Raw genomic sequence first — 12,666 nt, 5'->3', positions numbered from 1 at the left:
CTGTTTGGCCATAATGACCATCGTTATGTTTGGAGGATAAAGGGGGATGCTTGCATCATGAAACCTGGGGGTGGCCGCATCATGTTGTGGGGGTGCTTTGCTGCAGCAGGGACTGGTGCACTTCAGAAAATAGATTGCATCATGAGGAAGGACAATTAACTGGATATATTGAAGCCACATCTCAAAACATCAGTCAGGAAGTCAAAGCTTGGTCGCAAATGGGTCTTCCAAATGGACAATGACCCCAAGCATACTTCCAAAGTTGTGGCAAAATGGCTTAAGGACAACAAAGTCAAAGTATTGGAGTGGCCATCACAAAGCCCTGACCTCAATCCTATAGAAAATTTGTGGGCAGAACTAAAAAAGCGTGTGCGAGCAAGGAGGCCTACAAACCTGACTCAGTTACACCAGCTCTGTCAGGAGGAATGGGCCAAAACTTATTGTGGGAAGCTTGTGGAAGGCTACCCGAAATGTTTGACCCAAGTTGACTTCTTACGGCTGAGATCCCGTTAACGGGATCGATATGACAACAGCCAGTGAAAGTGCAGGGCTCCAAATTCAAACAACAGAAATCTCATAATTAAAATATCTCAAACATACAAGTATTTTACACAATTTTAAAGATAAACTTGTTGTTAATCCCACCACAGTGTCCGATTTCAAAAAGGCTTTATGACAAAAGCACACCATCTGATTATGTTAAGTCAGTAACTAGTCACAGAAAAACACAGCCATTTTTCCAGCCAAAGAGAGGAGTCACAAAAAGCAGAAATATAGATAAAATGAATCACTAACATTTATATCAAAAAATCTCAGTTTACATTGGCGCTTTACGTTCAGTAATGTTTTGCTTCCAAAAGCCACATCAATTTACATAAATACTCATCCTAAACATTGATAGAAAATATGTATGAAACTTTAGATAAATTCTCCTTAATGCAAACGCTGTGTCAGATTTCAAAAAAGCTTTACCGAAAAAGCACACTATGCTATAATCTGAGTACAGCGCTCAGAGACCAAAACAAGCCATACAGATATCCGCCATGTTGTGGAGTCAACAGAAGTCAGAAATAGCATTATAAATATTCACTTACCTTTGATGATCTTCATCAGAATGCACTCACAGGAATCCCAGTTTCACAATAAATGTTTGTTTTGTTCGATAAATACACAACGTGCAGGCCAGACGAAAAGTAAAAAAATTACATTGCAGTTCGTAGAAACATGTCAAACGATGTATAGAATCAATCTTTAGGATGTTTTTAACTTAAATCTTCAATAATGTTTCAACCGGAGAATTCCTTTGTCTTGAGAAATGCAATGGAACGCAGCTACCTCTCACGGAAGCGTGCCTGAATGAGCTCATTGTCACGCCCTGACCTTAGAGAGCCATTTTATTTCTCTATTTGGTTAGGTCAGGGTGTGATTTGGGGTGGGCCTTCTATGTTGTCTATTTATTTGTTTTTGGCTGAGTATGGTTCCCAATCAGAGGCAGCTGTCTATCATTGTCTCTGATTGGGGATCATACTTAGGCAGCCCTTTTTCCCACTTTCTGTTGTGGGATCTTCTTTTTGTTAGTTGCTGGTTTAGTGCTACATTGCTTTACGTGTCGTTTATCTTTCTTGTTTTTTTAGTGTTCATTTAATAAATTCATAATGTACGTCCACCACGCTGCACCTTGGTCTCATTCCGACGACAGCCATAACACTCATGGCCTTCTGGCAGACCTCTTACTCAATCAGCTCTCATTCTCTCCTCCTTCACAGTAGAAGCCTCAAACCAGGTTCTAAAGACTATTGACATCTAGTAGAAGCCTTAGGAAGTGCAATCAGACCAATTGTACACTGTATCTTGGATAGGCAAAGAGTTGAAAAACTACAAACCTCAGATTTCCCACTTCCTGGTTGGAATTTTTCTCAGGTTTTTGCCTGCCATATGAGTTATGTTATACTCACAGACATCAGTCAAACAGTTTTAGAAATTTCAGGGTGTTTTCCATCCAAATGTACTAATAATATGCATATCTTAGCTTCTGGGCCTGAGTAGCAGGCGGTTTACTCTGGGCACCTTATTCATCCAAGCTTCTCAATACTGCCCCCAAGCCATAAGAAGTTAAACATTTTAAAGGCAATTCTACCAAGTACTAATTTAGTGTATGTAAACTTCTTACCCACTGGGAATGTGATGAAAGAAATAAAAGCTGAAATAAATAATTCTCTCTACTATTATTCTGATATTTCACATTCTTAAAATAAAGTGGTGATCCTAACTGACCTAAGACAGTGAATTTTGACTAGGATTAAATATCAGGAATTGTGAAAGACAATGAATTTAAATGCATTTGGCTAAGGTGTATGTAAACTTCCGACTTCAACTGTAGAGAATGCCTGTGATAGATAATGCCTATGAGGTTTTTGGTTGGTAGCAGCTCACTCATATTCACATACAGTAGCTAATTTACACTGAGTGTACAAAACATGAAGAACACATTCCTAATAATGAGTAAAAAACACGTTGTCTTGCCCATTCACTCTCTGCATGGCGTCCATACACAATCCATTTTTCTCAGGTTTTTGCCTGCCATATGAGTTATGTTATACTCACAGACATCAGTCAAACAGTTTTACCAATAGCTGCATTTTGGTCTGCCTCTACTTCCCCTAAAGAAAACCGTTACACTCAGGCTACAGGGCTGCCCATGTCAGTCTTTCGCCCTCATCTCTGAGCTCAATAGCCACAGTCCAATCAGATGCCACATTGTGGTCTAAACACAGCTCACCCCTGGTGTACCATGTCTTTGGCTGGTTGTGACATGGCCTGTGGTTTCGCTGATTGACTTATTTCATCAGGAATAGTGACTGATGCTATCAGTAGCTTTGTGATTCAGAGAATGGGATTTGTGTGTTGAAAGCCTCCCCCATTCATGTTCAATAGCCAACTGCAGGTCTGTGACGGTCACATGTGCTGTGTGTACAGAGGACATCAGGTGGACATATGGACAATGCTCTCCATCACTCCAGTATCTCTGCACATTATACATATTGTATTGGAACTGCATGTAGCTTACTTACTTCTTGAGTGTTCTACCTTATATAATTTTCAATACTACATTGATATTGATTACTGCATTGTTAGGTTTAGAGCTGGCAAGAAAGGCATTTCACTTGACATTAAAACTTGAAAATTGAAACGTGTCCTACACAGATAAAGAGGAGCTTCAGCACAGGTGACAGGAGTGGCATGGCATGAATTTTACAACAGCCTGGTTAGTGGCATTTCAATGGCATTACTGTCATGAAGCACTTAATCAACTGATACGAATAATGCAGGTAACATACAGTATATGAACTCAGAGGTACATTTTCACACAGTTGGTTCTCCATATTGCAGTATTTTATGATCCTGGATCATGTTTATAACAGCTTGGAGGAGCTTGAACGAAGGGATCAGCCCAAGAAGATTCACGATTGTTTAAGACGTTTTTTTGATCTTCATAATAGCCTAGAAAAACAAGTTGAGATATTATGTTGGTATGACATCCTCAAAGCAAGACAAGTCAGAGTGGCCTTGTCCCATTTACCACCATGTACAGTGTCGACTGTACACACGTTTTGATGAGGTGTTTGCAAGTGCTCTGAGAAATGCAAGAGCGGTCAAGGCTCTGAAGATAATATTTTGGGGCAGACTTCATCATTCACCTTCTTCACACTGTCACAGCGTAGGCCAACTCACTGCAATATTTGAAGTGGCTCATTTAAGGGTGCATTTATTTTAGACCGCTGTGGACTATAATCTATTATTTTAATCAACTGTTTGATTACTGATTGACGTGAGAGCTATCGGAACAGTATAATTCTTGACTTTGATGTGTAAAAGGTGTTATATTCCTGACATATCAGAGGGGCAAGCATGGGTGAGGTTAAGGAGAAAGAGGGGGATGGTAATAGAAAGTTAGCGAAGGAGCATGTAGAGGAGGAGACAGCAATAAGAAGAGGAAGAAGAGGGGTAGGTGGTGTGCAATACTAGGCTCATTAAGGAAGCCCCAGACTCCCAGCTTGCTTTGCCTCAACATTCTGAGGGAATATGTAATGGAAGGGGCCATGTCAAAAACAACCCCTTTGCTTTTTACTGCAATCAAAGGTGGTCAGCTGGCCTTTTACCCTGCATGTGATTTCCCTTGGTCCGCCCAGCAGATTCCACATCCATTAGTGCTGAGTGATTACTGCTTTTTGAGGTTGGTTTGATATATGTTCTATTATCTGGGTGGAATGCTGTAACAACACAGAATAAAACGAAATAAAGTCCCATGATGGTAGTGACTGCACATTACTGCTTTTCACTTATTAACCATCATTTAAGCACATTACTTTAATAAAATAATTCAGCTGTGTATATTACATTTGTTTTATCTGATGACTTTATTATTTCATTCCTAGTCATCCTATCATCTCTGTAGAGTTGCTGCCTATGCTGTCTGACAAAATCACTATTTTAGTAGTTCTTCAAAATAAATAAGGCATAATTTTATGACTGCTGAATACCAACTATCAATCACTTTGTATTTTCAGGTAGAGGTACCTGGCTAAGCAACAGCTGCGCTCTATATCACCTCAAGATCGCACATTCTTCTCTCTTCCGTAGCAGGAGTAAAAGAAACACAGATTGGCTAAGTAGATTCACAATGGATTATGGTCATTGTAGTTAATTACTACTGTTTATACTGAGCAAAAATTTAAATGCAACATGTAAAGTCTTGGTCTCATTTTTCATGAGCTGCACAAGAAACGTATTTCTCTCAAATTGTGTGCACAAATTAGTTTTTATCACTGTAAATGAGAATTTCTCCTTTGCCAAGATAATCCATCCACCTGACAGGTGTGGCATATCAAGAAGCTGATTAAACAGCATGATCATTAAACAGATGGACCTTTAGCCGGGGACAATAAAAGGCCACTCTAAAATGTGCAGATTTGTCACACAACACAATGCCACAGATGTCTCAAGTTTAGAGGGAGCGTGAAATTGGCATGCTGACTGCAGGAATGTCCAACAGAGAACAGATCATGTAATGTTAATTTCTCTACCATATGACGCCTCCAACGTTGTTTTAGAGAATTTAGCTGTACGTCCAACCGGCCTCACCATTATTTTTATTTTGTATTATTCTGATTGGCTGGGCCTAGCTTCATGGCTGCGTCCTTGCCCGGTCATGTGAAATCTATAGATTGGGTGATAATGAATTTATTTCTATTGACTGATTTCTGTCTATGAACTGTAACTCAGTAAAATCTTTGAAATTGTTGGATGTTGTCTTTATATTGTTGTACAGTATAGAATATTGTCCTGTTGGAAACTACAACTCCATACGACATCGGACAGTTCAGGCTGGATCTGATTTGTCTTTAGAGAAATTGTGCAATTTGCGCATTGAGCTCACAGACAAAAAAACGAACTAAATGCAATTAAAATAATTGAACCGATGTTGTTTAAAAAATGAAAAATAACCAACATTTTGATTAATCTCTCAGCACTAAAATCCATATGAAACAGACGTCGCATCAGAAGCCGCAGCTCTCGACCTGAATGGTAATTCAATTTCAAGAGATTTGCCACGTTTGTAATTTTGTCTTTCCACGGCTGTACATCATTTTTACTGTTACTGATGATTGCCAAACAGCTGTCTTCACTTTTTTCACTTTCACCCCTGTGGAGGTACAGTATGTAAAGGGTCTACGATACGATTTCATTAAGATGTGGTCACTGAGATCCAGAGAAACATGGTATCTCACAAATCCAGACCTTGTTTAAGACAAGATAACATCCTGAGTGTTCTCTTGCATAGCCCTATCTGTGCTTAGTCATTTAGCGTACATATATAATTCAACAAATAACTAAAAAAGCTTTCTCCCAGTGGATTAATTACACAAATCATAATTTCCGAATTTCCTACGCCTCAGTTGATGTAAACCCACAGGGTTTCAGTAACAACGGACAAACAGGACTGGAGAATAGGACAGCATATGGAAAAATATGGTGAACTACACGGTACAATACTGTAGGGTGCAAAACAATTTACAGTTGAGTGGGTCTGTTTTATAAATGACTCTAGTCAATCTGACCATTTAACACCTGTAAAGATAGTTAGGAAAAATGCACGGCCTCTGTAGGTTTGCCATTATGTGTAGTAGTGATGAGTGGGGGAGTGCTGATTTGCTCTGCAGTTCGGAAGGTGTACGTTAGTTAGGTGTCATGCATTGTGTTACATTGTGTGACCCTAATCTCTGAGAGTTTGCCAAGTCCTCCAAGTTCAATGGGTGACAGCTGTGTGAAAATGATGAATTCCCCATGACACTGATTCATCTCTTTGAAGATCTCTCTGGCGGAACTTCATCCTCTTCAGAAGAATTCCCAGAGAGGAAGATCTCATCATTACTTCACTTCCTTTGGGAACGCCAAGATGAATCAGAAGGCTCTTTGTGATTGTCTTTCTGTCCCCCCCCTTCCTCGGTGACTGGGGGACCCTGTGCCAGTGTGAATGAGCACACTTAATTGTTCATCACAACACTTTGAAATCTTAATCTTTTATTTGTGCTATTTGAGGCTGCCTTGATATGGCCAAAAAGTGCCTGCAACCCATGTTGCATGGAAACATGGGAACACAGTAAACCCTAACAGTCTCTCTAGCTCTCATTCTGAATGTGAGCTGTACCGCGATGCTCTGTAATTATGATGACGTTGACAGCATTGTAAAGACACATTTCACATTCATAGGACTGTCACTGCTTCCTACAAGACCGTTATGGGGACAACAAAGTGCAATACATCACTAGCATCATCAACATACAACTACACAACATGTTGCAAGTCATGCTGAAAATATAATTACAGGATTACTTGCAGCATTTTCACAAGGCTTCTCACACTGTATACATACGTGTAGTATCTTAGTTTAAACCGTGTAGAGGATGAGGACCAGCATAGATATAGGGAGATTCTCCATTGGGCATAAATCATCCTCCATCCTCGACTCCTCCGTCCTCCTCCCCTCCTGACCTGGAAGGAAACCGATAAGTCGTTACCATATGTAGGAGAATATCATTTTGTTAAGAGCTGAACAGAGGAGTTTGCACTTCTCCTCGATAGCCTCTCCCGGCTGAGAATTCTTACGTATATCCTTCCAGAGTCCTACCAGGAAGAGTTTTGTTTTGTAATCCGCCACACCCCCTTTGAATCAACAGGTTTTTTTCTCAGAGGAGAAAAGTACCCACACGTTTTAAAATGCCCACTTTTAGTCTAGAAAATGTCTGGTACAACTAGCAAAATCTGTTTGAGCCACTTTATACACAGTTTACCTGATGACGAGCTTGTGGAGGGGAGTCTCATTTCATCAAGCACATTTGTTTCCACGTTTCCTCTCCTCGATTACATTGACATTTTTCAAAAGGAGGCAGGAGAGGAAGGAGAGAGGATGCATCCTTGCATGATTCACAATTTCTTCGAAAATAAGTTGAAATTGAAAACGTTGGTGTTCACATGTGTATTTGCCTGATTTACAACGACACAGGACCAAATGTTTTTATTAAAATAAGTACTGAAATTTAGATTTTTCACTTCGAAGTCCAAAAATTATTTAAATTCTAATTAATTTAGTTGGAGGCAAGTGATTCTCAGCAAATGTAATTTATCTCACCTGCGGTAATTTGCATGGCCAATGTGGCAAAAATAACCAGCCAGTTGGGTTGAAATCTGGTGAAAGAGATGACCATGGCATATGGTTTTCATCATTTTTATGCTCATCAAAGCTTAATTAATTAACTCAGTTACCACACCAGTGTGGAAGCTCATGATTTCAATATACTTTGTATCCCTCATTTACTCAAGTGTTTCCATTTACTTTGGCAGTTACCTGTATGATGTGATTAGTTGGTACGTAAAATATGTATCCAGGCGTAAGATCTGGCAGGCGTCAGCAACGCCTGGGCAGAGGAGCGTGCCCTTTACCTGAGCTTGGTAGCAAATGGGTCTTCCAAATGGACAATGACCCCAAGCATACTTCCAAGGACAATGGATTACAGCAGCACTAAAATCAGGACCCTGGCCGCATATGGGACTCCAGAGGAGATGATTAAACAACTTTGGATAATTCCTAATTAAGTTTGTCACACTCCCTCTTTATTAAGAGAATATTAAAGGAGAATGAGAAAAGTTCCCGCAAAGCACACTTGTAATTGACTAAGCCATGTTTTTTTAAATTAGTGCACAGTGATTTAAATCAGTCTTAGGCTGTTCCTTGTGGTGTGTCTTTAATGGCACACAGCTAGAGAAGCTATGACATACACTACATGAACAAAAGTATGAAGACACCTGCTCGTTGAACATCTCATTCCAAAATCATGGGCATTAATATGGAGTTGGTCCCCACTTCGCTGCTATAATAGCCTCCACTCTTCTGGGAAGGCTTTCCACTAGATGTTTGAACATTGCTGCGGGGACTTGCTTTCATTCTGCCACAAGAGCATTAGTGAGGTCAGGCACTGATGTTGGGCAATTAGGCCTGGCTTGCAGTCGGCATTCCAATTTATCCCAAAGGTGTTCGATGGGGTTGAGGTCAGGGCTCTGTACAGGCCAGTCAAGGTCTTCCGATCTCGACAAACCATTTCTGTATGGATCTCGTTTTGTGCACGGGGGCATTGTCATGCTGGAACAGGAAAGGGACTTCCCCAAACTGTTGTCACAAAGTCAGAAACACAGAATCGTTTACAATGTCATTATGTGCTGTAGCGTTAAGAATTCCCTTCATTGGAACTAAGGGACCTAGCCCGAACCATGAAAAAGAAAACCAGACCATTATTCATCCTCCATCCAACTATGAATTGGGGCAGGTAGCGTTCTCCTGGCATCCGCCAAACCCAGATTTGTCCGTTGAACTGCCACATGGGGAAGCGTGATTCATCACGTGTTTTCAATGGCGGCGAGGTAAAAAATGTGTTAAATGATGATGTGATGATTAATTCTCTCCCAAGCCTTTGTCTTGTACATGTGTAATTGATCTTTGTTTGTCTCACTGTGCCTCTCTAATCCTTGAATAAGTAAAATTACCCTACACTAACTCTATCCCTTTCTTTCCTCCCTCTCTCCCTCTTTCCACCCCTCCCTGCATTCTGTAGATGTGTCGGTGAGCCTGCTGTCCCTGGTGGTGACAGCCTGTGGCCTGGCCCTGTTCGGGGTCTCAATCTTCGTCTCCTGGAAGCTCTGCTGGATCCCATGGAGGGAGCGTGGCCTCTCCCCCAGCATCAAGGAGCCCACCCATGGGCACCACGATTCCCCCATGGCACCTTTGCAACCCTACGTCCCAGCCAGGGAGCCAGTCTACACGGCCGTCGACCCCCCCGTCCCCGCCCTCGACCGCCGTGAGTCCCATCGCTGCTCCATTGTCCCTGTGGCATCTGGGACAGTGACGGGGCCGGTGACCCCCGTATCACCGCCCCCCATAGCGGCGATCATTCCCATCCCAGAGGCGGCCATGAAGATTAGCCACACATCTCCAGACATCCCTCTGGAAACCCAGAGTAAAGGCCGCGAGAACGGGGTCCACACCAACCCTCGTACGCAGAGGCAGACCACTGAGCCCTCACCCTCCGTCCGGTCAATGTCTATACACACAGAGATTGGGTGAGTACTATATCACAGTCCTCTACTATGATGAAGTCACTATTGTGCCATGTACTGTGCTTGTATACTGTAGTACCTACTATACCAAGTTCCCTTACAATATAAGACTGCTACAAGACTGCTACTTTGCTTTCATAATACATAGTATTTAATTAGTTCACCATAATGGTTATCAAAGTAGGAATAAAGATTTCAATACTGTACATTGCCAGTACATGAGTACCACAGTCCACCAGGATTGGAGTTAATTCCACAAATGTAATTCTAATTCAATTCTCTCTCCCTTTAAATTCCATTTAATTTGATTCGAATTCCAGGTCAGTCTTTCAATTCAGAGATAATTACATTCCTCTAAATTCCAATGTTAGGTTTAAATTCCAAGAATTCCACAAATGAAAATTAAATTCCCTCAGGCTTTCAGGCTGATCATGTCAGAAATATAGGAATGCAGGTTGAAATTATTACAAATAATCCTAAATATTTCTTAGGATTATTTTGCTATACTATTTGTGATCATTCCTTTAACTGCCTAATGTAATAATACTGAATTCCAATTAAATTCCAGAGGTTATATGTTTTTACAATTCCAATTCCATTCCAATTAAAGAAAGTCCAAACAGTTACGGAATATTTCTTGAAGATTTTTAACATTTCAATGTCATTCAATGTCAATTATCCACCATGAGTGAACTTTTTAATTAAATTGGAATTTACCCCAACCCTACTGTACAAATATTTATACTGTCCTTCTGAAGTACTGGATTCATAATTGGTTTGCAACTTTGGTTTGCACAATATTTTGCACGAGTGAAATATACCCCGACAGCCCATTCATTCATTTGAAATCATTTTCTCCAGATTCTTAATTTCACCTTCAGAACATTGTAAACTCTTCCACACATATGTATAAACCATGACTCACTACGTTGTTAAAGCCCTGTGTGACACAAAAGAGGCAGTTGGGAAGTTCTAGCATTAATCAGGTTTAGAGTACTGAACAGAAACTCAGACATAGCAACCCAGCAGCTGTAGGGCAGCTATCCCATTCAGTCTTGTGGAGTCACGTCCTCTACAGCAAACAATGTTCTATGAGTAATTATAACCACAGACACTCTTTATATAAATGAGTTTCACTTTAGTTTTAAGTAATTTGTTTGTGTTTGAAGGAAAGTCTATCCACTGCTATCCACTGTACAGTGAATTGTTATTTTTGTTGATTGTTGCTTGAGCCATAATGGTCATATTTGCAGAAAGCCGTTGTCTATTTTATTCAGGTACTCTGTTGTATCAAATACACATTTGCTGTCTCTCTGTGTGTCTCCTTTCACCTATGCTGACAATGGTAATGTGTCTCTTTCTGTCTGTCCTCTACACAGGTCTGACTCTATCCGTAGATTATCTGTAAACAGGTCCAACCCGGACTTTAACGTGGCCCAGTTCCAGAGACAGGACTCTCTGACTGGAATGGGCCTGGGTCTGGGCCGTCTCAAACCAGAGCTTTACAAGCAGCGCTCCCTGGAAGGGGATGAGGGGGGCCGGCGGGGCGGAGGCTGTGGACGCCTACACTTCATTCTTAAGTTTGACTGTGACCTGGAGCAACTAATCGTCAAGATCCACAAGGCGCAGGATCTCCCCGCCAAGGACTTATTGGGCACCTCAGACCCCTACGTCAAGATCTACCTACTACCGGACCGGCAGACCAAGCACCAGACCAAGGTTCACCGCAAGACGCTCAACCCCGTGTTCGATGAAGTATTCCTGTTCCCCGTGGAGTACGCTGAGCTGCCGACGCGCAAGCTGCACTTCAGTGTCTACGACTTTGATCGCTTCTCACGCCACGATATCATCGGCCAGGTGGTGGTGGACAACTTCCTGGATCTGGTGGACTTCCCTGCAGAGACAAAGCTTTGCCGGGACATCCAGTACGTCTCCACGGTGAGTCAACACGTTCTGTTTGATCACTTCCTGTTTCCGGCTTGTAGGGGAAGGATTGTTCTGCTTAAACGCTGTAGATTTACTAAGATAAATGGTCAATTATAACTATAGCAGGATATTCATTTCAGATTAGCCATTTTTACGGCACTTTCCTCTGGTTGAATGCCTCATATACATTTTTCAAGATGAGCCACAGTAAGCTTCATCTGCAATAAAGAAAATGGGCTCTATTTCCGGCGGCGCTTGTGTCAAACGTGTGTTAGTTTGCAATTTCGTCATGTAAAAACTGGTTTTAGCGTTAACGCAGTTGGTTATGGCATGTATTTTGACAGCAGAAACACAGCCTATCCAGCTGTGACACACACTGCCCATATGCACATGGCACAAGATTAGCCTAATGTGCTTTTGGCGCCTGCATATACTTCGTATTCAGAAACAGAATTTTTTTTTAACGTTTTGTTCATTTTATTTGGTTAGAAACCAAGCATGGCCTCACCTCCTCTCAATCAAGGCTTTTTGTAGTCCTGCCTAATGCAATCGAAACTCAATAAAGGGTTTGGCTCCTGAGACCGCTTGGTTATAAATCTTAATTACCAAAACTTTATTCAAATGTAAAGTTTGAGAGGAGTAAAACTGTGAGCTGACATTCCCTTTTCATCTATGCATTAGAGGCAAGCCCACTTTTGGACATGTTTAAAAAAGAAATGTATGATATAGGCTATGTGAATGCCCATCATGAATAGAGAGATGAGAACCTTGGTGAATACCGGTGAACCGTGTATTCAGAAGTTATCTGTACCTGGAAATTGCTTGTTTTCCGTTTTATATGTTCAAAACACAAGCCCTTCCTTAGGCCGACTATAAGACCCAAGCCCTTCCTTAGGCCGACTATAAGACCCAAGCCCTTCCTTAGGCCGACTATAAGACCCAAGCCCTTCCTTAGGCCGACTATAAGACCCAAGCCCTTCCTTAGGCCGACTATAAGACCCAAGCCCTTCCTTAGGCCGACTATAAGACCCAAGCCCTTCCTTAGGCCGACTATAAGACCCAAGCCCTTCC

General features: G+C 41.5%; 1 protein-coding gene across 1 annotated transcript in view; it reads left to right on the top strand.

Annotated features, from left to right (window-relative positions):
- The window catches only part of LOC139411535 (synaptotagmin IXa), a 41,484-nt gene that overhangs the window by 3,376 nt on the left and 25,442 nt on the right, over positions 1-12,666 (top strand). The window contains exons 2-3 of the mRNA XM_071158009.1: positions 9,168-9,672; positions 11,049-11,607. Coding sequence (XP_071014110.1) covers positions 9,168-9,672; positions 11,049-11,607 — 1,064 coding nt within the window. The remainder of the gene's footprint in view (positions 1-9,167; positions 9,673-11,048; positions 11,608-12,666) is intronic.

The sequence above is a fragment of the Oncorhynchus clarkii genome, chromosome 6 (assembly GCF_045791955.1).
Source record: "Oncorhynchus clarkii lewisi isolate Uvic-CL-2024 chromosome 6, UVic_Ocla_1.0, whole genome shotgun sequence".
NCBI classification, from domain to species: Eukaryota; Metazoa; Chordata; class Actinopteri; order Salmoniformes; family Salmonidae; genus Oncorhynchus; species Oncorhynchus clarkii.
The sequence above is the reverse complement of the archived record's forward strand: the minus strand, read 5'-3'. Positions and strand labels throughout refer to the sequence as shown.